The sequence below is a fragment of the Diorhabda sublineata genome, chromosome 6 (genome assembly GCF_026230105.1).
Source record: "Diorhabda sublineata isolate icDioSubl1.1 chromosome 6, icDioSubl1.1, whole genome shotgun sequence".
Taxonomy (NCBI): Eukaryota; Metazoa; Arthropoda; class Insecta; order Coleoptera; family Chrysomelidae; genus Diorhabda; species Diorhabda sublineata.
Genome location: NC_079479.1, coordinates 12,430,981 through 12,455,627, shown reverse-complemented (window position 1 = coordinate 12,455,627; position 24,647 = coordinate 12,430,981). Strand labels below are relative to the sequence as shown.

Genomic DNA, 24,647 nt, shown 5'->3' with positions numbered 1-24,647 from the left:
TTCGACTTTTATACTAATTATTACCTATTACTATTGCCTATAATTTTGTTACTCATTGTGGTTTTATTTTATTCATTTTAGTTTTTTTTACAAATTGTAGCGATTTATGGGCAGCCTCACAATTACAAAGCAATATCTAACTGTCTCAGTGGTTGTTTGACAAAAATTAATAGGGGTGTTCACTTATAATATTGGTTGTCTATAATAAAATTAGACGAGAAGCACCCCCATTGGGACAACCGGTACATAGGATCTAATGAATTAAATTCTACACAAACAAAACGGCAAAGTTATCTAATTGTTTAATATGAGTGGAATATTAAAAAATAATTACTTCCAAAAAATGAAACAATCCTTTTTAATTATTTTGAAAGCTCTAGGTAAAACTTAGGTACTAATTAACTCGCAAATCGTAAATATTTGAAGAATCGAATTTAAAGTTTCCTGTGGTCTTTTTCGGAGGTAGGAAAATTAGTTATTTTAATAATTATTCTTCAGGAAAAGTTATTTCCTTTGCTAAAGAATAATTTGAATTGAATTTTGTAATGGTTTTTCTTGAGTAAATTAATCAACCAATTAGTTGAGTGAACAATAAAATTTCTATAATGTAGATATATTTTGAACACTCGATACATTTCAACCTACAGGATACTTCGTTCCATCGTAATCTGCTTTATTAACATGCGAAAAGGGCGAATTGTTAAAAGGATTTCAACGTAGTTGATTAAATGTAAATGCGACTATGATGATGATGACACTAAGCAAAACACTCGTAACATGAATAACTTCGTGATCCGTGTTACTGTTGAAATAATTTCAATACATATTGGGTTATGTAATTATATTTCGGATACTAATATCGAGTTTTCTGCATGAAAAATCGTCTAATAACAAAATCGAAAAAGGTTAATTCAAAACTCCTAAATTACCAAAAATATGCACAAAAAACTTATACTTTAAACAGTAGTGCATCAAAACGTATTATTAAGATCTCCTTAGCGAGTCGCACATACGGAAAGTCCCATGTTCAAGTCTTTCATTTTCCTAATTGTGTAGAATTAATTATATTTAATTGGAATTTATACATAATAAAATGATGTATGTGATTCGTGTGTAAAGGATCATGCGACAATATTCACATTCGTCGAAAAAGTCCGAAAATTTTTTTTCATTTTTGTTACAATTGAAATTAATTATAAGAAAAAAAACAAAACAATATCGATATATTTAGAAATACTTGGTATAAATTGGAAAAAAATATCGAAAAACTGATTTATATGTGGGCCATATTTTTAATGACTAAACTAGCATTGCAAACGAACAATATAAATAACACGCCACCGACACCGGAGCTGATGACATTGAAATTTCATCGATTTACAACAACGTGAAGGTCTTGGTAATCTAAAATGTTTTTATCGAACGGTACATTAGCGGCGGCTATTTAGAAAATTATCGATTTTAAGCTATTGGATATTTCTCAAAATGGAGTAAAAAAAACGAAAATATTTGTAGATACCATGGACAGTGAACTGTAGATGACTAGGAAACAATAATTAAATGAACTAGATGGACGAGATGATGATGCCGTTTGATATATGAATTTTATATACGAAAACTCAAAGCAAAAATTATGAGTGACTTGTATTCAAGACCAATTTTGGGATGGCTCTAAAAAATTACCAAATAAAAAACTAACGCGTGGAGTAGAGCTTCTTTATCAATCGAGTTTGTCTTCAAAAATTCTTCTCGTTTACTTCGGTCTTTTGTTTGTGTTAGTCCCTCGTGCGTCCTTCAAAGTCTTCCTTAGTCTTTTTCTCTTCCTACTTTAGTTTCTAGCAATCTTCTTGTAATCCTTTCCTCCTTCATCATTTTCTCAGGTCTCTGTATAGTTGATTTTCCTCTATATCTATCTATTCTTATGGGTGTAAGACGTGGGGTTCAGCTTTTTCATCCATCGAGTTTTTCTTCATCTTAATTTCATTCATTTCATGTTCTCAATCGCATTGTTAATTTCTTCCATCCTGGTCTTTCTTTGTCTCTTGTTTCCTTTGTTTTTTCGTTTTCCATCATTTGCTGTCTTTTCTGTTATTTCTTTTTATTTATCTACTTCCTATTTTGAAGTCATAAGTCTTTGTTTTGTGCTTATGATTATCTCTTCAATTTTATCTTTGTTTTTATTTATATTGTCTTCTTTTTTGGTTGTATAGTTTTTAGTTTTGTGAACGTTGTTGTCATATTTACTTTTATTAAAACTAAACGTTTTTTGTTGACGAATTATCTTCATTTTTCATTCAACCAAATTAGATTTATAGTTATTAAAGTGAAATAAATGATTAAAAATATGATGAATTATTTCATATTTCACTAACTTTTCGATCAACATTTCTTTTTTTTGGATACACTATATTTTCAGTATTGCCGAATTATTTTTGTTATCGGTTGTTTCCACTGCTTCCACGATTCTTCTCCACCTTTGCACTACAATCCGGTTCTACCCTGTATTCCAACTTTGCATTCTACTATTCTTTCTGCGTCTTCCTACTTCTTCTTTTTCTTCAATAACCCTCTTCGCATATCCGTTTCCCAGAGTACCACAACCACCTCAATTTTCAAATTTCTGTTACTGATACGTTTCTGAAAATCTCTTCTATTCTCAAGTCGTTCTTAATTAAATTTACAAACTTTTTTGACCTCTCCAGCTTCGTTTTTTTTCTTGGTTTATTATGTTCTTCCTTTTTTTACAACTTTTTTGTTTGTTTTAAAAAATTTTGAACTATTGTCGTCTTGACTAACTTTCCTCCGGAATTTCTAGTAAATTGAAGACAATATATTTTATTTCTATCTACTGTATTATAATTAAATTGAACTGTCGGTCGATTGGATTAATTTCAATTTTGAAAATTACAAGCATTATCATCAGTTTATAAATATGATGATGCTTTGTTTTGCATTTAATTAGATTAATGATCACACTAATGACAAAATTAAAAAACTGATTAGCCTTGTCAAACAAACCTCTATTTTATGTACATAAATCAGATTCATAAATAAACTCTCCTTTTTTTTATATCGACATTTTACTGCACAAGGACGGGTAAAATTCTGGAAAAATTTTAGATTTACTATAATCTTCAACTATTTCGATATTAATGATGATAAACCCAATATTATGTTCAAAAAAGAGATAATTGAATTTGAAATGAAACCACGAGATATATCTCAAACTAGACAACTAAAAAAATGTGTTCTAACTTAAATTTTTATTATTTCTCAGTTCTGAATGGTTTTATTTTTGAAAATATAGTTGATCCGAATGTAGCGATCACAACTATCCATTATCTATATCCAAGTATGGCGATGATTTAATTTTGAGGAAAAGATTTTTTCCTGTGGTACAACGTAGATTGTTAAATCGTTTAGGCAGAGATTATCCCTTCACGTTTGCATCTTATTATCACCGCCAGATCATCCGCGTAGCCCAGAACAGTGAATCCAGTACTGCTAAGTTTCCTACCATTATTGCTCCAACGCCCTTTTGCAGGATTCATATAAAGAGTTGTCCAAAGCGCATTCTTTGTCGATGAAGGCTACCAGAGTGTCAATAATAAACAGAAGCAGAAAAATACTCGAAAGATTACTAGGTGGTAAAAAGGAGGGAGATTTATGGCTGAGAGAACAAATAAGGAATCTATTTGGAGAAAATTTAAAGCAACAAAAAAAATTATTGAACATAGAACAAGGGGAGCCAAGAAAAAAAGAAAAGCCATGGAAAAGATGGTACGCAGAACTGACGGAATAGAGAGAAATTCAACACTGAAAAACTAAAGAAAAACTAGGAAAGACTGGAAGGGAATCACTTCCATGCTATGGACCCAAAAGGGCTGCGTGAAGCACCTTTATACATTAATCAAAGCTTTGGGCTAGAATGCTTCATCATGGTATATTTATATTTATTTACATTCACTTATTATTCTATAAATGGTCGAAAATGCAATACAAAGTCTAGCTATTAAATAATGAGACGGCGCGCCTAGAGGGCTCTCAAATTTCTCCTTAAATTGAAAAAAACTCCGATTGAGTGCTATAAATTGTTGTAAGAGGCCTACGGGGACAATTCTCTATCTCGTGCGCGTGTTTTTGAGTGGTGTAAGTGCTTTAGTGAGTACCCATAGAGCACTGAAGATGACCAACGCCCAGGTCCGAAAACGGTGACCAAAATCACCCAAATTGTGCGTGCAGATCGTCGAATGAACATCCGGATGATTACCGAGGCTGTAAAAGCCGATAAAGAAACGGTTATAAAAATTTTACACGAGGAATTACACATGACAAAAGTTGGTGCCAAAAAATCTGACTCTTGACTAAAACCTCTTGCGTCAACGGGTCTGCTCAGATTTCTTTGAAAGGTTAGAAAAAGATCTGCTTTAAAAGGGACCCGATTAGAGTCGATGGAAGCGGTAAAGCAAAAAACGGCGGAGCTCCTAAAGGCTCTTACAAAAGAAGACTTCCAGCGCTGCTTGGATCAATGGAAAAATCGTATGGAAAGGTGTGTGGTGAAGGGATGGGAGTATATTGAAGGGGAGCATTCGAATGTAGAATAATTTTTATAATAAAACCCTTTTTCGTAACCAGTGTCGTTATCTAATAGCTAGACCCCGTATTTTGCTCTTTAAATATATGATATGAATTTAAACGACATATGACAATTGAAGCTACTAGAATTTAAAATTAAATTGAAGGCAACGAATCTTTTTCTGGAAACTCTTGACGCCCAAAATAATATTTTATCTTTGAAATAAAAAATTTTTCAATAGAAATTTAATTTAAAGCAAATTATTATTGTAATACGTTTATCGATTTTTTTAATTTGTATCATTATTATAAATTATTAAATATGTTTGTATTTAGCCTTGGATGAAACATGGAAATAAAATAAAACATAAAGTAATTTTTTAATTAGGTCGATAAAAAACAAACCTGTATTCTACTAAATAATAAAAGTTCATCAAGATAGAGAACACAATTAATTTTCAGATCGATTAAATTCCTGCTGGCGTGTCAAACAAACAAATTTTCAAATTATTTATCTTGTTTCTTGTACTTAACTTTGAACTTTCAATACGATCAGCTGTTGCAGTACTTCCCATGTTCTTTATTAAATTTTATATCAGTGAATAAATTTGAAAAAACTTTCGTCGATAATTATAATAAAAATTTCCAAGAAATAGAAGACATTCCACTGGACAAAAATTAATTTTCACTATTATCAAAATAATCTTTTGGTTTGAATATTTTTTGTTTGATTTTTCACTTTCCTGCTTTTTTCTTATCTTAGACGATCTTGATTTAATAAGGTCCTTAAGTACCAAATGAAAAACAATGTAAAATTCCGTTGATTAACCATATAAGTCGCTTGTAGTATTTTTTTAAACTAAACTTCTATCCATAGGTATAGTACTGGTTTATTCTTTTTCATTTTGTTCTTTTTAATATTTCTATCATCTCTGGATTCCATATTTTCTCAGTTATGGGTCTCGTATTTGCTATTTATGGTTCGTTTTTATCGTTTCTAACTGCATTTTCTCTTTACTTGTTATTCCCTCCATTCCACCAGAGTACTCAGCTTCTAATTTCACATGTTGTTTGATGTACAGTCTTTTATACCATCATTTTGGTTTTCCTACTGTTTTTTTTACCTATAAGTACCTGGCATGAGCTAAAGTTGTTGATGGTTGTTTGAGAAATACCGTACCAAAAATACAATACTCAATCTACTTTGACTTTTTCTCTAGTAATTCCACCATGTATACATGAAGAATATAAAGACAGCTTTGCATTTTTCATTTCCTAATTGCTTTTTTATTCTCGCCCGGAAGGTAACTACTGCATCAAAAGAGATAATAGAACACTCGGAATATTGTCTAGCCAACCAGAAGGCCGAGAAAAAAATGAAACGAAATAAAGCCGAGTGTCTGTTATGAATAATGAGCACATAGGGGTGAAAATTTACGACACAAAATGAAATCGAAGTAAAAGATAACTGGAACCAATTGATATATGTTTATTTTTAATTGGTACGGTAGTTAAAATTATGATTAACTATCAAATATCGTGTCTAATGTTTTATCTAATTAGTCATTTTAGACATTCCAAGGGCTCCATATCAAAATATCGGAAAATAATCATCAAAAACCTAATTAATTTCATACCAAAAGCAAATCCCATTATCTATGTAATCTCCATTGTTTCTTGAAAATTGTTTTGATTTGCGTTATCCCCTTTCATATCGCGGTATGATAGATATTTTACAGTGGAAGACGTTCTAAATTCATGAACGTCGTATTAAACTTGTCATAAACGGACACGGAAATTCAGAGAATTTTTCATCACCTACCATTAATTTTTGACACTCCTTATTTATATAAATAAGATACGGAAACATTGCAATTGGGTATTTTTGCGTAATTGCCACATACTCGACAAAATTCAACCCCAATTTATTAATATTTTTTCTTTGAGATTGCAAAGTTAATGTTGAACGCGCTCAAATCTTCACTAGATCTTCTTGTAGTTTTATTTTTCATTTATCGTTTCTTAATCCTCGTTGTTTAATTTGAATAGTTCATATCGTTTTCCTCAAACTTGATGATTTTTTTAATATTTTAAAGACAAATTTGAAATTGGCTACGACTACCCTAGCCAAACTAGTTGCTTCTTCAGTGAAAACAGTTATTTGAAGAGCTAAACCACCTAAATGTTGAATACACAAAGTGCTCCAAGATGAAGGGCTTGGTTGGAGTGAAGTAGAAGAATATCTTCCAAGCTTGTGACTTAATAGGCGCTGTAAAAACAGTTATGTCAATCTGCTAAGCTGGCACATTTGCCATAATTGCTGATAGAGTGCGTTCTAAGCTTGTGCCGGAGTGTAAGAAACTCCGGGGGGTGATGGCAACAAGGCAGAACTCATTTGGATGTCCGGTTACTCGAGCTAGAAAGGAAACGACGAAGTATCGAGATCAGAACTCTTAGTGTTGCTTCCAAGACAGGCTCTACGGAGATGGATAGAGATCCCTGACGTAATTCAAACTAATGCCTTCTGTATTTCTTTCCTCCAACAAGTGCTTCAATCCGGAGTGCTACTGGTAATTGGAGGATTAATCCTTGATTGCCCAGCATTCACTTGGTTGAAACATCTTCTATTTTCGAAATAGCGGCTAATTCCTTTCCGGTGAAAACCTCATTAATGATTCAGTAAGTTCAGTTGGTGCCAGTGACAAATATAAATGAGGAATCGTTTAAACATTAATATTATAATCAATAAAAACCATAATCTAGGCCAAGGCAAAGCACTAATTTGTTCCATCGTTTCTATTATTATGTATTTATTTGTCTAATTTATTTTTTTTATCGACTTTTTGAAAAATAGCAATATAACAGGGATAAATGGGGTTATAACCAAATATTTCGGATTAATAGGAATCTTTCCGAGCGAAAACCAAAAGACGATAAAGACGAAGTTGATTAAAAAATAATTAGAGATACAAAGTTTTTCTAATCAGGATGCATATAGGAGAGTGAAAAATCTAATAATAAACCGTCAAGTTTCTTTGAGGATGATAAGGATAATTATTTAGCCGAATAGGAATCTGTAGATAATTATAGATCATGAAAGATCCAATGTAATCTAAATTAAATAAATTTTAGAGTAAAAAAATAAAAAACCACAAATTTTGTGTAGAAAAAGAAAATCAAACACTTATGCCACGAATCAACGGTTAAAACTGTGGAAATATGTTAATCAACGTCGATTTTTATGAAAATTCAAGCTCTACTTACCCCCTTATTCAAAATCTACCCTGTTCCAAATGGTGCTTATTATTTTTGAGGAATGAAAACTACCCCTTATCGTAAAAAATTTAAAAATCATCGATTTCAGTATGTATTTGAGTAAAATACAATGTAAATGAATTACACGTAGATCTGTCGTAATTCTCAAACAAGTTTACGATTAATCGAACTCATGCAACCCCTCCAAAGACCATCCTCTGAGGATAGAAATATTGAAAGCTTTTTTTAAAGAAACTTATAATCTCGATTTTCATGAAAATTTCAATTCAAACTCTACCTACCTTCGTCTACAAAATCTTCCCTAATGCCGAACGGGGCTTATTATATTTTGGGGAGTATAAACCACCCCTTATTGCATGTTTTGGAGTAAAATGAAGTTTAAATGTATTATTTGTGAATCTGTTGACATTTATGATCCATCAAATTTATACAACCCCTCCAAATAAACCCCTAATCAAATGAAAAGTAAATCCGAACGATTCTCTTATTTATATAGAATTGAGGATATTTCAACCCTTATGAAATCCACATTCATTGACCAAAAATTGTAAAATTGCAGTTATTATATACATATAATATTTGTATATCGATGTATTCGATTTTATCAACGTCCTAAGTTGAGAATTAACCTTTCTGAAGCTTGCTTCAAGAATATAGAAAGGCCTATTAATGGTCAGCTCTAGCACCAGGTCAGTCAGCAAACCCCTTGAATTAACACTTTACATATTAAATTAAATGGATTTGAATAAGATGAAGTTTTCTGTTGTATTTTACTATTATAATTTAGAGTAAATATTTTTTGCAAAAAAAATTCCATGTATGTAAAAATAAATTTTAAACCGTGTCCTTACCTGTCATCCTCTTGACCGTTGTCGAGAATCGAACAATAATCATCGTTTGAAGAACAGCCGCAATTTGATTCTCTTATGTCATAAGCTGAATGATTGACGGGACTTTTCAAGACACTCAACACCAAATCCTCAGTAAAGTTAGGTGGATCTGAACATCGTTGTAAATCCTCGGTCAGGATCGGTGCGAAATCGTCGTCGTCCTTTTTATATGAATGTCTAAAAATTAATAATATTATTCTCTATATAAATACGGATATTTTTTTCTATTACATTATTTGAAGCGTCGAAAATGAGTTTTAAAATTAATTAAAATAAACTGATACAAAATGGAATCTTTTTCTTCCTCTTCACATAGTACTGGAAAGTGTGGCAGAGAAAGCATCTTTTATTAGAATGTTCAGAGACGGAATCATTGAATAAAACTCGTACCTAAATAATAACCAGTCCTGGGACATGCCCCAGGACGTTACATGGAAAAATTTTAGCTTTGAAAAAAACTCAATAATAAACTAAAACGCAAATGGGATCAAAATTCCATATACAAGAAATGGACAGAAATGCCATTAAATGGTTTACGGATGGATCAAAAATAGCAGACGGATTTGGAATAAGAGTACACGGGACACTCTGAAAGCATCGGCAGCACACCAAGCGTTTTTCCAGCAGAAATCTATACTATTTAAAAAATTGTTTTCTAGATACCAACTCTAAGATCCAATATCAAAAAATTCTTTTGAGGATTGCGTAGCTAGGCATTAAAAATAATGGATTCCGGGATACACAAGTCCTTAATGTGGTCCGAACACTTCTGTGGCATAAGCTACAGCAGGGATAGGGAAACTACAGCCCGCGGGCCGTCTCCGGCCCGCAAAGCGTTGAAATCCGGCCCGCAAAGCGTTGAAATCCGGCCCGCTACCATCAAACAGCTTTTGTTATTATCAGAAATTACATTATTATCAATTGGCAGTAATGATAGTGCACGTCGTACATAAAACAACATATGCGAGGGCAGACGGGGATATGAGCGAAAACCGAAAATGAAGCCCGAGTAGGTGCGTCTGTCGTTAAAGCGCTACCCATTCCACATGTCATATGTTCCAACAAAGACCAGCGCTCCTCAACCTTTTACTTCGCGGCTAACTTGAGTTGTAACTTGTAACTTTAGAGTAAATTAGTATTTCAGAAAAATTAAAACAATATTTCTATTTTAGTAAATAATGTAATGCTACTTGGCCCTTCATATATTTCGTTAGCAAAAATTGGCACGCGAAGAAAAAAGTTTCTCCATCCCTGAGCTACAGAATAATGGAAAAAGCACTGGAATAGAAGGTGGATGGGAGCCAAACCAATTATTGGGACAAGCCACAGGGGATGAGACAGGCACAAACTCTTCTGGGAAATTATAATCAGAGTAGATCTGCTGGATGTATCAACAGGAGTTCTTTCAAAGTACTGAAGACGCTAGACCTAGCAAATAATGCGGCGTCTGGATTTTGTTGTACCAAGGACACATCTCTGGTACTTGAAGCCATTTCACATTTTAGACTTTTTATGAGAAGTGGATTGATGGGTCAGTGGATTTCCCAAGAAAGTGGGACGCAATACATCGAAATCATACGGACCTTCCACCATATTTTTAAAAATTTGTAATAGCTTTTAATTTTCATGTTTTTTGTAGTTTTCACATCAAACTATATAAGAAATTAGTTGTTATGTGAGATGAATAGATAATTGAATTATTTTTATTGCCGACGATTAGGTAAAAAATTACCTAATATAGCAATAAAATTAAAAGTTGCAATATCTCAGCGCTCTCGCCATATTTTAAAAAAATCCTACTAATATTTTTATATATAATATCCATAAAATTATTTATTTTTCATTATTTTTGATATTTGTCCACACCCTCGTCAATATTTATTATAATTACTTCATACTACTACAGGATGTCTCATATGTAATGTCAGATTTTCACATTCCTACACCTTTAGTTTACCTTTTAATCATTATCTTTTTGTTATTGACGACGCAGCACGTTTTTGAAATCAATAGTATGCAATGCCATAATTATTAAATTCGTTTACTGTTGAAAAAAGGTTGAAACAGCTAAGAAAATATGTTTAATTGAAGGATGTGATTGAGTCGTTGAGTGAACTACACCGCGTTGTTGTAATTGATCGCTACGTGAGTTATTGAAACAGAAAAAACCGATTTAATAAGAGCACTCGTCTTGGACACGAGGTCTGGCTATTGAATAACGATAAAGGGTTTACACACCTTTCCATACGTTTTTTCCATTGATCCAAGCAGTGCTGGAAGTCTTCTTTGGTGAGGGCCTTTAAGAGCTCTGCTGTTTTTTGCTTCACCGCTTCCATCAACTCAAATAAAAGCAGATCTTTTTCTAACCTTTCTGAGCAGATCCGTTGACGCGAGAGCTTTTCGTCATGATTTTTTGGTAGCAACCTCGCACAGATTTTTGTCATTTGTAATTTCTCGCGTAAAATTTTTCTCTATCGACGTTTACCAATTTAGCGAGAAATTTGATATTTATACGTTATAACGCGTCTAGGGCGCCCTCTAGGCACGCAGTCTCTTTATTTAATAGCTAGACCTCGTATATAAAAGTTGTCGAATCCGATAGACTATATTAGCAATCGAAATTCGTTTGTTATTTGAGCAACTAGTGGATTCAGCATTAGTTTTGGTTTTTTCTTTTTGATCCAATATTTCAGTAAATATTCGACCAAATTATCTTTTCTGATCCTCAACTTCAACTTTTTTGATCGTATCCCGTATTAACCAATCATTTTAACGTACAGATAATGTGGAAACTAACTTAACTGTTTCAATCGTTAATTAAATTTTTTATTTCAGTTAAAATTAATTTAACGACGAGTAGCTGCGTGGAAAATTACGAAATTAATGGTAAGATTTTCTTTTATTAGAATTGTTAAATAATTTTATCGAGGGTCCTCTCAAATTAATAAAACGTATGTGAAAGTTATCCATACACGAATCCTTTAATTAATTATAACTTTGAGGAAACTTGTAATCTATTCAGAAAATTGCTAATTGTACCAGATGCGACAAATATCAGCGAGATTTGTAGGAAAATATCCTCCATAATTAACGATTCCCAAAAACTATAAAAATAATAATTTTCGATGCTTCAAAGTTATTCAGATCAGAACTCTAATTATACATTAGGGATACGAACATAAACTATTCATAAATACAATCAAATCGGGTCACTGAATCAAAGCTAAACATAAAATGTTGCGAATTTTCTTGAATATCCCCAATTCAAATTTGAGTTCAACGATAAATAATTTGAGATTTACTCACCTTCTATAGGCTCCTTCATTATGATAGGCCGATTCTTCTTTTATAACGGATGCTCTTCGTTCAACCGACGTAGATTGACTGATGGGCACTAGACTGAGCTTTCTCGAAGTTCGGTACAGATTTTCTTGCTCAATTCGATTCATGTCGCGAAACATCACTAAAGAAAGCATTGGCGGTTAGGCCCGCGGGCCCTACTAGCCCCCCGCATTTTTTCCGCTACGAAAATGTGTCGCCGATGTCGCGTACATATTTTTTATATCAACAGTTTAGTTCGAATAAATTATTTCATCACTTTTAATTATTATTCTAGAATATTTTAAAATAAATCAACTTTTATTTTATATTTATAAAGACATAAAACGATTCGTAGTAAAAGGAAGAAATTTTGTATGCAAAAAGTCGTGAAATTCTCAATATAAAATTTATTAAACTACGAGAGTTGCTTAAAAAGTTTCCAACATCAACCTAAATGTAACAGGCTATCACTATTGTTCAATTTGGACCGAAAGCGCATTCTTCAAGCTTTTGAACAGAATAAATCTAATTCATAACATTAGATCTACTAAAAAAGAGAGTGGATTGTAAAAAAGTTGACCATGTTTCTTTGTTAGGTCAGAAACTTCTCATACAACTCTTCGTAATATAAATTCCAAAGATATGATGGAGATGATTTAATTATACTTTTTTTTTGGCTAAAAATACCCAAAACACTTTTAATTTATTGTCCTGCAGATAATCCCGATTTAGGATGTAACGCAGATTTTTTTTATTAATCATCAATGGGATTTATTGTTCATAATTCACATTGCCGGATTATTTGTCACGAAACTTTCTACATAAATATATAAATCTGTCTCCAAATCAATATCTGTTGAGATAACGTAATTTGCCATGTAAATTTTCGTGTTATATAGTAAGCTCCTTCCGTAAATTAGTTCATAAGCCGTATTTGCAGCTGATGCTTCGGCTTCACTACGCGCTATATATCAAAATACGAAAATAAGTATCAAGTTTTTAATAAAGTTGTAAGTTGAAATCAGATACGAGGGTTGCTACTTGATGTGAATATGTCAAATCTGATATACGACGTGTGCCCATGAATTCGCTTCACGGGTTTTCCAAATCCATTACATGATGAATTTCGTGAAAGCTGTCTAAAATCGGTTATAATGCCAAAAAATATCGATGCTGTGCATTGGTACAAAGAAGCGCTTAAAAAATATTGAGCAGGAAGCTTCAAAAGATTTAGTCATTTGGACATTTAGTCACAGTTCCATTAGAGCAATGCAGAACGGTCAATTTTTAAGTATTTGTTTACCAGAAGTGTTCGAAAGAATCAGGAAAAACAATCATAGAAGACGAATGATTTTCCATCAGGACACATCAGTTCAAACTAAAATGTTTTTGGATAGACAAAACATCGAATCGATGGATCATCCGCTGTAAAATCCCAATTTGGTACCCAATGATTTCATATTCCCTCAGATCAAAAATAAATTCAGAGATCAACGTTTTTCTACACCCGAAGAAGCGTCGAATTTCATGTTTTCGATGTACTTCAATCGGAATTGAAAAAAGCAACCCTCGTATATATTTTCGATTGAAATATCCGTTTATTGTAACCTACAAAACTACGTTTTATTTCGTGCTCTTCTCCATGAAATTTTAATTTTGATTATATATTTTAGACAAAAAATTTAATATAGGTTTAGAGTTTAGAGTCCAGCCCTGCTTGGTAAAATATCATATAATAGTATTAGTATTACTACTGTGTCCACTCAAATCCAATTGATTTTTGACCTCGCCAAGAAGTGGCCTCCATAATTTGCCATATGTACTTCTCCACCAAGTCTTCTTACATCTTCACCCATTTGGTCATTCCATCTTGCTCTTGGTCTTCCTATTGGGTTCCTCCCTTCTTGTTGACCTCTCCACACTCTTCTTATTGTTGTCTCTATCGCTCAGACACCTAATTCTTCTACTTCCTATCAGAGCCACAATATCTGGTCATCTATATCGAATTTTATTTTCAAATGTTATTAACTTCTTCTGGGTATTTTTATTCTAAAATTCTATTAATCTTCAGGCATCAAATTTTCATCAATTTCTTTTTCAGAAGTATCAAAGGCAGATCGTTAGAATCTTCAATATGAGTTGGTATTTTTGGTGCCTCTACGTCGTTGATCACGTTTACTGATACAATACAAAGCTCCTGGTAGATGCAGATTTTTTCACGTTTACTTTTCCATAGACTTTCAACGGATACTTCCTTGGTTCTATCCATTTCAAAACTTCTTCTGCCCCAAATAACGGTGTACATGAAGTTTCGAAGTGTCAAAATTTTGCTAAGGTTTCAATGTCGTTGATTACCGTTTAGTTTCTGGGGTGTCGTGTTTACCCGAGACATAAAATCATCATCATCTTCATAGTAGAGTGAATTTTGAATACACAACGTGAGCAAAGTTTGATGAATTAGTAATCATGAGCTTTCAATAGCTAGAACACTAATTGTAAACTGACAATTTTTTTCAAGTTTCTCTTCATATTCGGCACTATAGAAAAATAGATTTTTTGAAAAATTTACGATCCTTATTCACTTTTTCAAATTTTAAGTTATGTGATAAATTAGCATTTTGTCATAAAGGTTTTAACTCAAAAAACGAGTCGAGAATTTTTTTATGTTTTACAAGAACACATTGTATATAAACTCGATAATATATATTTTAACAAAAGCAAAAAGCTTTTTAAAAGGTTGTTTTATATCCTTGTATAACAGTAAACAATAATAGAAGGGAACGTATAAAAACGACATTTTCGAAATTCAAAAGCTCTCGCCGCAAATTTTACGACTCGAATCGATCTCTGAAATGTATTCTAGTCATCTGAACATTCTGATATATAAAATTTAATAGAAAATGACGAAACCATTAATCGTGAATATATTTCATAATAATATCTGAGCGAACTTTGACATTTTGACTTTAAAAATGTGAAACATAAAAATAAAATTCATCAGTGGGATATTTGAGGAATGAAGATCAAAAAATTGAAAGAGGGGGTTCAAAAATTGTCTCCTAAATATACAAACTTTCAAATTATTTTTTTTTGAATTTACAATCTATAGAAGGTTTAATTTGTTTATCAAATAACCCAACGACTCTTTGAGACTTTGGTAAAACGATTTTTTAAATTTATGTACAATAAATTGCAACAAATTCGATAATTCCACCAGACACACACAAAACTTTGTGCTCGAATCGACTTTTCTTTAGGAAGGATTTTCCATCGCAAAGAATGATGGATATTTCGGCACGACATGGTGTTTTTAAAATGTCCAAGCGAGTGATCTTCAAGAGTCAAATCTCCAAATCATTTAGGAGTGAAAATTTTCACGTATAAAACCACTCTATATAACGGCGAACTGTTTTTCCTTTCAACGGTTTTTCCGAGTTATATAAAATATTGTCAATTGGTTGACAAAACTGTTTGTTTTTAAGTCAATTAGATGAAATTTCTATTCGTTTCTGATATTTTGTATTCAGAATCAATTTAATAATCAAATAAGTAATACCAGAATTATTTCCCATTATTTTTTTTATCAAAATTTTATTTGTGTGTTTGTTTCTTAGTTTTTCACAAGCTTTTGTAAACAATTCCCACTCTGTATATTCTTTAATCAATATATAATGAAAAAATTAACGTAAAATTAAATATGAAATAAATAAATTTATTATTATGAATAGATTATTATCGGATTATATTTAGAAACTCGATTAGTATCCAAATTAAAGGGAATCCAACAACTCACAATCGCCATTCACTTGACGTCACACATCGCGTCGGTATCGCGTCTGAAAATTTTGAAAATCCATCGAAATTTCGCGCGTTTAGTCCAAATCGTTTTTCCAATCTAACACCACGTAACCAACTGTTGTTCTTTGGATGAGCGTCGACCAAAAATGCGCAACTATGCGACGCGAGAAACGCGGTGACGTAATGGCGCCGGCGTCGATAATCATCCGTCATCGATTTCGATATATCGTTGTACCCGTCTCGTACACCAGGTGTTAGCCGATTACTCAGGCAGCTATTCTATTCACATCATTTCCAAATGATGACGGTAGAAGGCGTAGGTGTCGAGTTTTTCACTCAATACACGTGTCTTTATCCGTAGTATTTTTTTTTTTTTTAATTATAAATAACTAAATTACGTATCGTAGTTTAATAATTCAATAATTTATTATTTAAAAGGACAAATTTAGAAACTTGATGTAAACTATTTTGGTTATTCAATTATTCAAATCGAATACCTTGGGATCAATCTGTTGTTTCCACTGTATAAAACTAAAATTTTGAAATGTGCCAACCAATTTGAAGTACAAATATCTAAGAAAAATGATTAACTGTGATGGGAAAAGAAGATTAGAAATAAAATAAAAACCCAAGGAGAGCTGCCAGAAGGGAAAAAGCTTTCCCAAAGCTACAAATAGATCCATGACGTAGAGGAACGTGTAGACCCAGATCGAAGTGGTTAAAAGAAGTAGAAAACCATCTTAGAATCCATTCTTTCAAAGCCCTTCGAATGATTGACACAACTCCCAATTTTTTATATGTTAATCTACTTAATTGACATATGAGATGCAAGAACTTGCTGCTGAATTATACTTTTTAGACCAAAGAGATCTTCTGGTGAAGTTCGTGCACGAGTTGTTTTTGTTTTCACAAATTCACAAATATAATAAATATAAATATATAAAATACTTCGACGTACCGTGGACTACAACGTCATAAAAATCCACCACATCCACCAAGAGTTTTGGCAATAGAAACGTCGAGGGTGACCTTGAAAAACCTCAGTCGCTGAAGATAAACGTGATACGGGTCAAAAGATAGTAGCTCAGGATCGAAAGATAGTATCTCAGAGTCCAGAGATAGTAGCTCAGGATCGAAAGATAGTAGCTCGGAGTCCAGAGATATTAGATCAGGATCCAGAAATAGTAGCTCAGGATCCAGAGATAGTATCTCAGAGTCCAGGGATATTAGATCAAGATCCAGAGATAATAGCTCAGTTTCCAGAGATACTAGATCAGGATCCAGAGATACTAGATCAGGATCCAGAGATAATTGCTCAGAGTCCAGAGATTTTAGATCAGGATCCAGAGATAATAGCTCAGATCAATGAATCTGCCTTTTAGTACTTCTACAATGAAAATAATAAAAGCATTAAAAAAAAATAAATATCAAAATCGTGTTGTTCGCAGACTATAGGGTAAGCAAAAACTTTTGACCGGTAGTGTATATCGGAATACGTATAGAAAACCGAAATATCCAATGCCCTTCAAACGTGTACATATATTTTATACGTTTTTGAATTAAGACAAATTATTTTCACATTATATGTATTAGAAATGAAAAAAATCGAAATAAAAGTGAAACATACCGAAAATTCAAACAATGTAGGGCACTTGAATCGATATTTTTATTAAGTTCAATAAAAAAATATGTACCGGACTTTCTATTTTTACTTTTACGTTTCCTCGACATTTACCGAACCTAATTTCCTGATTTGTAGGTCGTTATCTTTTAATAAGGTTATTCCAGGAATGAACGTGTCTAGAAGTGAAAAGATAGTCGAGTTGTAATTTCATGTTTATAAAATAAAACAGAAAATAACTTGTTGAGTTGATAAAATAATAATCAAACGCGCGTTTCGATAACCAAGTTATCGTCTTCAGAGAAAGAAGTTGTAAAATATGCGAAAAATTGTAGTTTTAATGTTATATCGTAAAAACTTTGTAATCTTCGTAATAAATCTTTACAAAAAAATTTCAAGCATAGAATTAATCGATATGAAAGCTGGGATATATGAAAGTCACTCTCTAGGGAGATTTTTGAATTAATTAATTTCCAAAGCCGGTTTTGCCATTATGGCTGTCAAGGGAAATGATACTGGAGTGTAATACTTCATACATATAAGATCAATTTGCTTAAAAAGGACGTGATTTATCATATTTCTTCGAGCATAAAATACTCCATCTTTATTAAAAAAATTATGCTTCCATTAAAGTTAAAATTGATTCTATTAATTTAGATCAAACATCAGAAATCTTCGGCATTCCCAAATTACCTACCTGTCTAGCTCAAGAAGGGGTAGTTTTCGTTTCACAATTATACAAATTTACATTCTAAAAAACCACTCCACTGAAATGATTTGGAAACAACCACGAATTTAACTTATTAGTAATAAAACTATATAGAGAATTAATTTCTCCTGTGGAGCTGCTCCCTCAATGTACTTGAAGAGGAGACACGTTGATGATATTCATACTGAACGCACTGTTTACACTACCACTACACCAACACTCATAATTACACTGTGTGAAGCGTGTTTCGTTAACCAAATTATCTGTCAGTTTATCTGTCAACTGTCAGTTAACAAAACGCGCGTCAAACAGTGTAATTGTGAGTGTTGGTCTAAATTGTATATTTTTGATTGTATGACGTTTCTTTCACATTAAAAATAAACTAAAAATTACAATATATAAAACAATTATTATTAAATCGAGTTAATTTTTCATCAATACATACTTAATTGGAATACTAACATCAAATGACTCTATGAAAGTTAAATTTAGTTTGGGTTTACATGTATACCCTTGTTACTCTCAAAGGACATCCACCCAGGATCAAGATTGTACGCTTATAAAGAGGAATACGGTCCCTAACGATCGATCAAACTATTTAATTATTAACCAGTATAAAATATTAGCAGATTTATAACAAAATTATAAACAATTTGAGTGAATAATAATATGCAGTTATTTTCAAAAAATTTACAGTAAATTAGATTTAAATTCTACTCTCGTTAAATTACTCGTATTTGTTCTATTATTTTAAAACATAAAATCATACCAATGATGTTGCTATACATTCCATCCTCGAATCTACAAGTCATTTCTGAATCTTCAAATGGCACTATTAGAAGAATTTCAACAGAAACGCAACGAGTTATCGCAAAGTGAGTGTTTGTTTGGTCTCCCGGAAGCTAAGTAAGAGAAAAAAGAAGCTCGCAAGTTTCTTGAACGATGTACGGGTAGGTAACAAGGTGAAATTTTTGGATTCTATCATCATAGGAAACGAAAACAAACAACAATCTCGTCAGTAGCATCGATCTGGTCCATAACCACGAAAAAGAAATAAAAAAACGCAGTCAGTAGAAGAATTTTTGGGGTATTCCTCATCGATTTTATACAAATTTGCATGGAAATAAACTCGGACGGATATTTTGAAATTTTGAACAACGACGTTCATCAAACATGGGAGATTTTGAAGAAATTTGGGTGGACTTTCAATAACCTGGACTTAGCTCCCAGCGATTATCACCTTTTCCACAAGTTGAAGGAACACTCATGTGGCGAACGCGATGATAAAGTCCTCAACGAATTGGTGGGAGACTTTTTCCATTCGGGAATAGAAAAGTTGGAGCACAGTCTTCAAAAGTACGTCAAAATTTATAAATTCATAACAATAAATAATGGGCATTTTACTTCTGATACAACCTTCGTAATTGAGATCATTCTATCTATTTTTTTTTATAAATTATGATAGATTTAGTAATTAATTCGTTTATATTATTATAAAGTGAAAAAAATAATATTTCTTTTCATACTTACACGATGATGTGGTAAACAAAACATTTCCAATTATCAGGCCTTTCCAAAAAGTTGTAAACTTGTCCTTGGAACGTTGCCCTACCGGCTATTTTTCGATGTTGTTTGGAAGCGTATCGTGCTGCCTCCCCCCATTTCGGAGGGCTTTCCAGAAGAAGACCCGAAGGGTTCAAGCCCTGACAGCAGGCGTTAGATGCTGGAAACAAAAAAAAATTTATTCACGATGTATCATAAATTTTTTCCAAAATTATTATTGTATCAACAGTAAAAATGCAAGAAATTGGATTATAGAAAGGTTATAAGTTATCTGTTTTGGCTTTTTATAGATTTTTTTTTCTTTTGAGTAGAAATATTCTGTAACTGAAAGCTTTCAACAAGTTTTTTTGAAAATACGTATGTAATAATAATAATAATCCATTATGAAAACTTGATTGAAATTTATCGTACCTCATACATTTTCTCTAAAGGTTATACAAAAATTCGTTTTTTTTTTTACAATTCTTTCGGCTACTAACCCGAATCCAAAGGAGTTTGGAGAAGTTGTTCGCCGCTACGATCCGATAATGGACTCGGATTTGGAGTTCCCGCAACCTCTACGATGGTAACGGAAAGCTGTGAACGGCCACCTACAAAAAAAAAAGGTTACTAAAAAGCTTATATTGAGTAGAAAAAAAAACCTCTAAAAATCTCAGTGGCTATAATGACAAATTGATATATTATTCTCATAAAATACAGAGTCGTTCTAATAAAATTAGAAATATTTTAATGACATGATTGTCCATGCATTTTTTACAACAATATATAAAAGAAAAATTATGAAAAGTTGTTGTCTTTATATTTAGTTGATTGAAACAATGATTTTCATGAAATTTTCATTGAATTTAGTATACAGAGGAGCTTCGGGGACGATAAATCGATCTAGCTAGGATTCATTTTAAGAAAATGTCGTTTTATTCGAGTTTTTGAATAATCAAATTTATCGATAATCAACTTGAACATAATTGGAAGTATATCATCACTCAATAAGTCGTGTGATTGATACACAGATGGCGCTGTAATTGTCAAATCCATATGACGTTTATGAAGTATCAACTGTCAAAAGACTTTGTGTCAAGTTTCATGACATTTCGATTTGTCAGAATAAAGTGACGGCCATTTAAGTGGAGCTACTTTCGTTATTTTCAAAACAATGATTTTATCATTGTTTCTTGATGAAAAAAAATACTATACAAGCTCGTTAATGGGTTCAAAAGTGTAATCCGGACACTGCTCTATCGAAAAACCTCCAATTGAGGGGGTTATTCCAAGAAACATCAAAAAACCTCACGAATTGGTTATATCTAATCGTAAATAGAAATTTCGTGAGATAGTTGAGGCTGTAAAGAAATCAGAAGATATGCATGAACATTTGATCATGAGAAACCTTTTTGAAATTGGGTTCTGCGTCGCGATCAAAAAAACGTGTCGATGATTCAGATCAGTATTTGGTCATGTTTACACGTAATCAATCAAATTTTTTGCGTCTATATGTGACAATGGATCCATCACTTCACTCCGAAATCAAAACGATCATCATCTGAGCCGATTCCAGCTGGTAAACCACGTCCAGAGCGTCAAAAGGCACAACAATCAGCTGGGAAGGTTATGGCTTCAATTATTGGATCGTTTGAATACAAAAATCAAGAAAAAACGACTATTTTACCAAGACAATGCACCGATTCTCAAGTCGATTCTTAAATTGAAGGAATTGCTTCCTCATCCACCCTATAGTCCAGATCTGGCTGTTCAAATTGTTGAACCTGATGCCTGTTTTGAGATGAAAGACAAATCCTTCTACGATTACGGCATCGAGAAGTTAGAGAAGCTTTGAAATGATTGTTGTACCCTTGAAGGAAATTTCATCGATTAATAATCACACGACTTATTGAATGATTGTTAAATAACAAGAAAAAGATGGCGATTGGGTATTACATCTTCCTATCTATTAGATTTTTGAACTAGAAGAAAATATGTTCGTGATATAGAGCAAAAACAATTATTTACTGAAATTAGGCAACGACGAATCTTATTGATGATAATTTGGTAACTGCTTAGCCAATGGAAATTATGAGGGGGTGAAAGACAGAGCAATAATAAACAAAAATGTTAAGAAGACTGAAGGAACAGTTTAATTTCTTCTCAATAATATCAACATTTCACGAACTGCAGTCTTACCAGCATTCAATAACTTTTGTTGCTCATCCAGAGCCATTCCAAACTTCTCTGGTAGAGATTTGCCCAAATGAGGCATCGTAATATTTCATTAAGGCAGCACCATTTTCACCTGCAACAAAAAGAAACAGAACTTAAATTTTGGTGACACATTGTTGTGGAATTTTGAAATTGGAAAATATTCTCATCATAATTTAGTACCAAATATGATATTTTGATCTGTCATTGAACTATCTACGTGCATAAGGATTTGATTATTTTTTTTTGATAAATATATACTGAAAACAACGAAGACAGATGTAATTAAATTGCCCTTGCAATTAAACCAAAATAAAAATGCATTAATTACGAAAAATTCTCTTATCGTTTATCACGTTTTATGTACCATTAAGTAGCTGCCCTTTTTTCGTGTTTCTGGGAATTTCCATTCGAAAAAACGATCTGCAAACATGTACAAAGCAAATGGAGTTTCACGGTAAATTTCTGCAATACGCCATCGGAGTAAATTGAAATACATTTTTATGAAAAGGAATCAGGCTCTATAAACCTTGTGCAAACAGAAAAATGTTACAGAATTTTTTTTATTGGAAACACCTTTCTTATAACGAACTAAGTACTGATGTAGTTTGAATATCTGTCGAATTTTTTGGTTCAATCTAATGACACCAAACAGGACTCAGAATGTTTATCCTTCATGTAAATATAGGTTGTATTGATCTCGCAGTTGTTGGGTGTATTCGGGAAGAGAGGTAATTCAATAAATAAACTGTGGTTCTTCGTCTACAGCCCTCGTAATTTTTTTCTTATTTGCCCATCATGTATTTTTATAATTTCCTGTGATAATTTTATCTCTTTTGATTTATTTGTATTCTAAACTTTTTTTTACTTTTGCGAATCACATCGATTCGTAAATTTCGAATTCTTTCACTTTTTCCCAACATATTTTTTGTTTCTTCTGGTATGTGACAATGTGTGACAAGGGGTCAAAAATTTTGCGATATATCACTACTGGATTTTTTTTTGATTTTATTAGATTATGTCGTTTTTTTTCGAAAAAAAAGTTTTCAAAACTAGAAACAGAACATGTTTCCATTAATGTGGACTTCGAATTTTTTAGATTCATAAAAACACTAACTAGTCTGGCATCCAATTCTTTTCCTATCAGGAGTATAAAAAAATTTTAAAATACACACTGAACCACTAAAGGCTCACTTATATCTGCAAAAAACACGCGATCTTTATCTCACCTACAGAAATTCATACAACGAAGGCTTTTATCAAATAAAAAACCATTGCAACATTGACGTCGTTGAATCTGTAATATTCTTAGGGCTAGTTGAGGACAATTCCTTGAGATGGGAGTCCATTATTTGACCGAATATTCAAACTACGAACCTACTCCACGTTTAGAATTAGTTGAGGGCTCAATAGTTTAAAATTCCAAAAAGTGCACAATCATTTTCCAGTTAAAATGAAATTTATATCATATTTCCGTATATTGAAGTTTTATTTGATTTATTTTCGTGTTAGTTTTTTTAATTTTCATAAGCTTTTATATACAGATTGTAATAATTTTCTGATAATAAAGCATTTCTCTCTCTGAATCCAATAAAAATCTGAGAAAAAATGATTTTCACGTGACAAACTGTGACAAAAAGGGGGAAAGGAGTTTAAAAGTTCTAAAATTCGTTTTATGAATGGCCCTTCATAAGACTTATCAATTTTGAAATATTTCTATTTTACTTAATGCCTCTAATACACTGATTCTATTTATGCTGTCACTTGAAAAAATTTCGCGTCTAAAAATGAATCAAACAAACATTTTCCATCATTAAAGTACGTCATACCTTATTCTTATGAAAAAGCATACTCTTTTCAGACTCAATTCGCTATCGAAAGCAATTTTTTAAAAATTGAGAGATGAGATAAAATAACAAACGATCCAGTAAATCTGTAAAGCGATTTTTTTTCTTTTATATTGCGGTTTATACAAAACTTGAAAAATGGTTTAAGCGTCATATAAATATTTTCGCATTTTATACGTCTCAATTTTCAAGTATAATTTTTCATTTTCTTTTCATAGTAATTTATACAAAACTACTTCCGAATCATCCCAACTAATTCTCGATATTTTTGATTTGTTTCTTTATATCTTTTCCTATTCGCTTCAATTAAAGTGGATATGGAGCTTTTCTATTTGTTTCTTTAATAGAAAAATACAATGTATTTTCCGGAACAGGCAGTGAAAACTTTAAAGAACTATAAAACATTTAAAAGCCGTCTACTATTACATTGTCGAAGTGAACGAGAAAATTCGTTATACTTTACATTATTTAACATAAAACAATAGTAAATTCCATTTTTAAGACCTAAAAAGTAACTAAACTTAACCGTCCATTTAATTTTACGTTACGATATCAAAATAGAAGTAGATTTCAGCAGTCGCCATTATTTACAAAACGGAAATAGATGCCGGAAGTCCTCTTTGGTAAATAGCTCGTCCAGTTCAGTTGTTAGTTCTCTCATCTACTTCAATCGAACAATAGATATAGAAATAACTCAGCGATATTTGAGGGTAGTTATTTTGGGTATATTTCACTAAAAATATTTCATCAAATAACCACCATTTGATTTTTGGTGAAGGTGCTTGGATTTAGCCACCATAAAAATTCATCGCAAATTGCTCGGTACTAATTCGTAATCATTAAATAGTATTAAG

At 32.2% G+C, this 24,647-nt stretch overlaps 2 protein-coding genes across 4 annotated transcripts in view; both read right to left on the bottom strand.

Moving 5' to 3' along the window:
• LOC130445506 (potassium voltage-gated channel subfamily KQT member 1) overlaps window positions 1-16,010 on the bottom strand; it is a 61,914-nt gene extending 45,904 nt beyond the window's left edge. Inside the window, exons 1-3 of one of the 3 annotated variants that reach the window (XM_056781160.1) lie at window positions 15,856-16,010; window positions 12,048-12,353; window positions 8,703-8,918 (exon numbers count right to left, since the gene is read on the bottom strand). In XM_056781160.1, coding sequence (XP_056637138.1) covers window positions 8,703-8,918; window positions 12,048-12,217 — 386 coding nt within the window. In that variant the 5' untranslated portion in view covers window positions 12,218-12,353; window positions 15,856-16,010. Of the gene's footprint in view, window positions 1-8,702; window positions 8,919-12,047; window positions 12,354-15,618; window positions 15,665-15,855 lie in introns of those variants that run through there. The other 2 variants (XM_056781158.1, XM_056781157.1) reach the window with 2 other exon arrangements.
• Window positions 16,011-19,694: 3,684 nt separating this feature from the next.
• On the bottom strand, window positions 19,695-22,025 carry LOC130445508 (uncharacterized). The gene is made up of 3 exons (XM_056781163.1): window positions 21,932-22,025; window positions 20,233-20,343; window positions 19,695-19,913 (listed from the first exon to the last, which is right to left on the bottom strand). The coding sequence occupies exons 1-3, from the start codon at window positions 22,005-22,007 to the stop codon at window positions 19,717-19,719; spliced, it is 384 nt and encodes a 127-aa protein (XP_056637141.1). The 5' UTR covers window positions 22,008-22,025; the 3' UTR covers window positions 19,695-19,716.
• Window positions 22,026-24,647: the final 2,622 nt, after the last annotated feature.

Bases quoted from the DNA above. Each gene is read 5' to 3' on its own strand.
- LOC130445508 (XM_056781163.1), bottom strand. From the start codon at position 22,007: ATGCCTCATTTGGGCAAATCTCTACCAGAGAAGTTTGGAATGGCTCTG. The intron at 20,344-21,931 runs GTAAGACTGCAG...TTTTTTTTGTAG, and splicing joins ACAAAAGTTATTGAATGCTG to GTGGCCGTTCACAGCTTTCC. The intron at 19,914-20,232 runs GTTAGTAGCCGA...TTTTGTTTCCAG, and splicing joins CCAAACTCCTTTGGATTCGG to CATCTAACGCCTGCTGTCAG.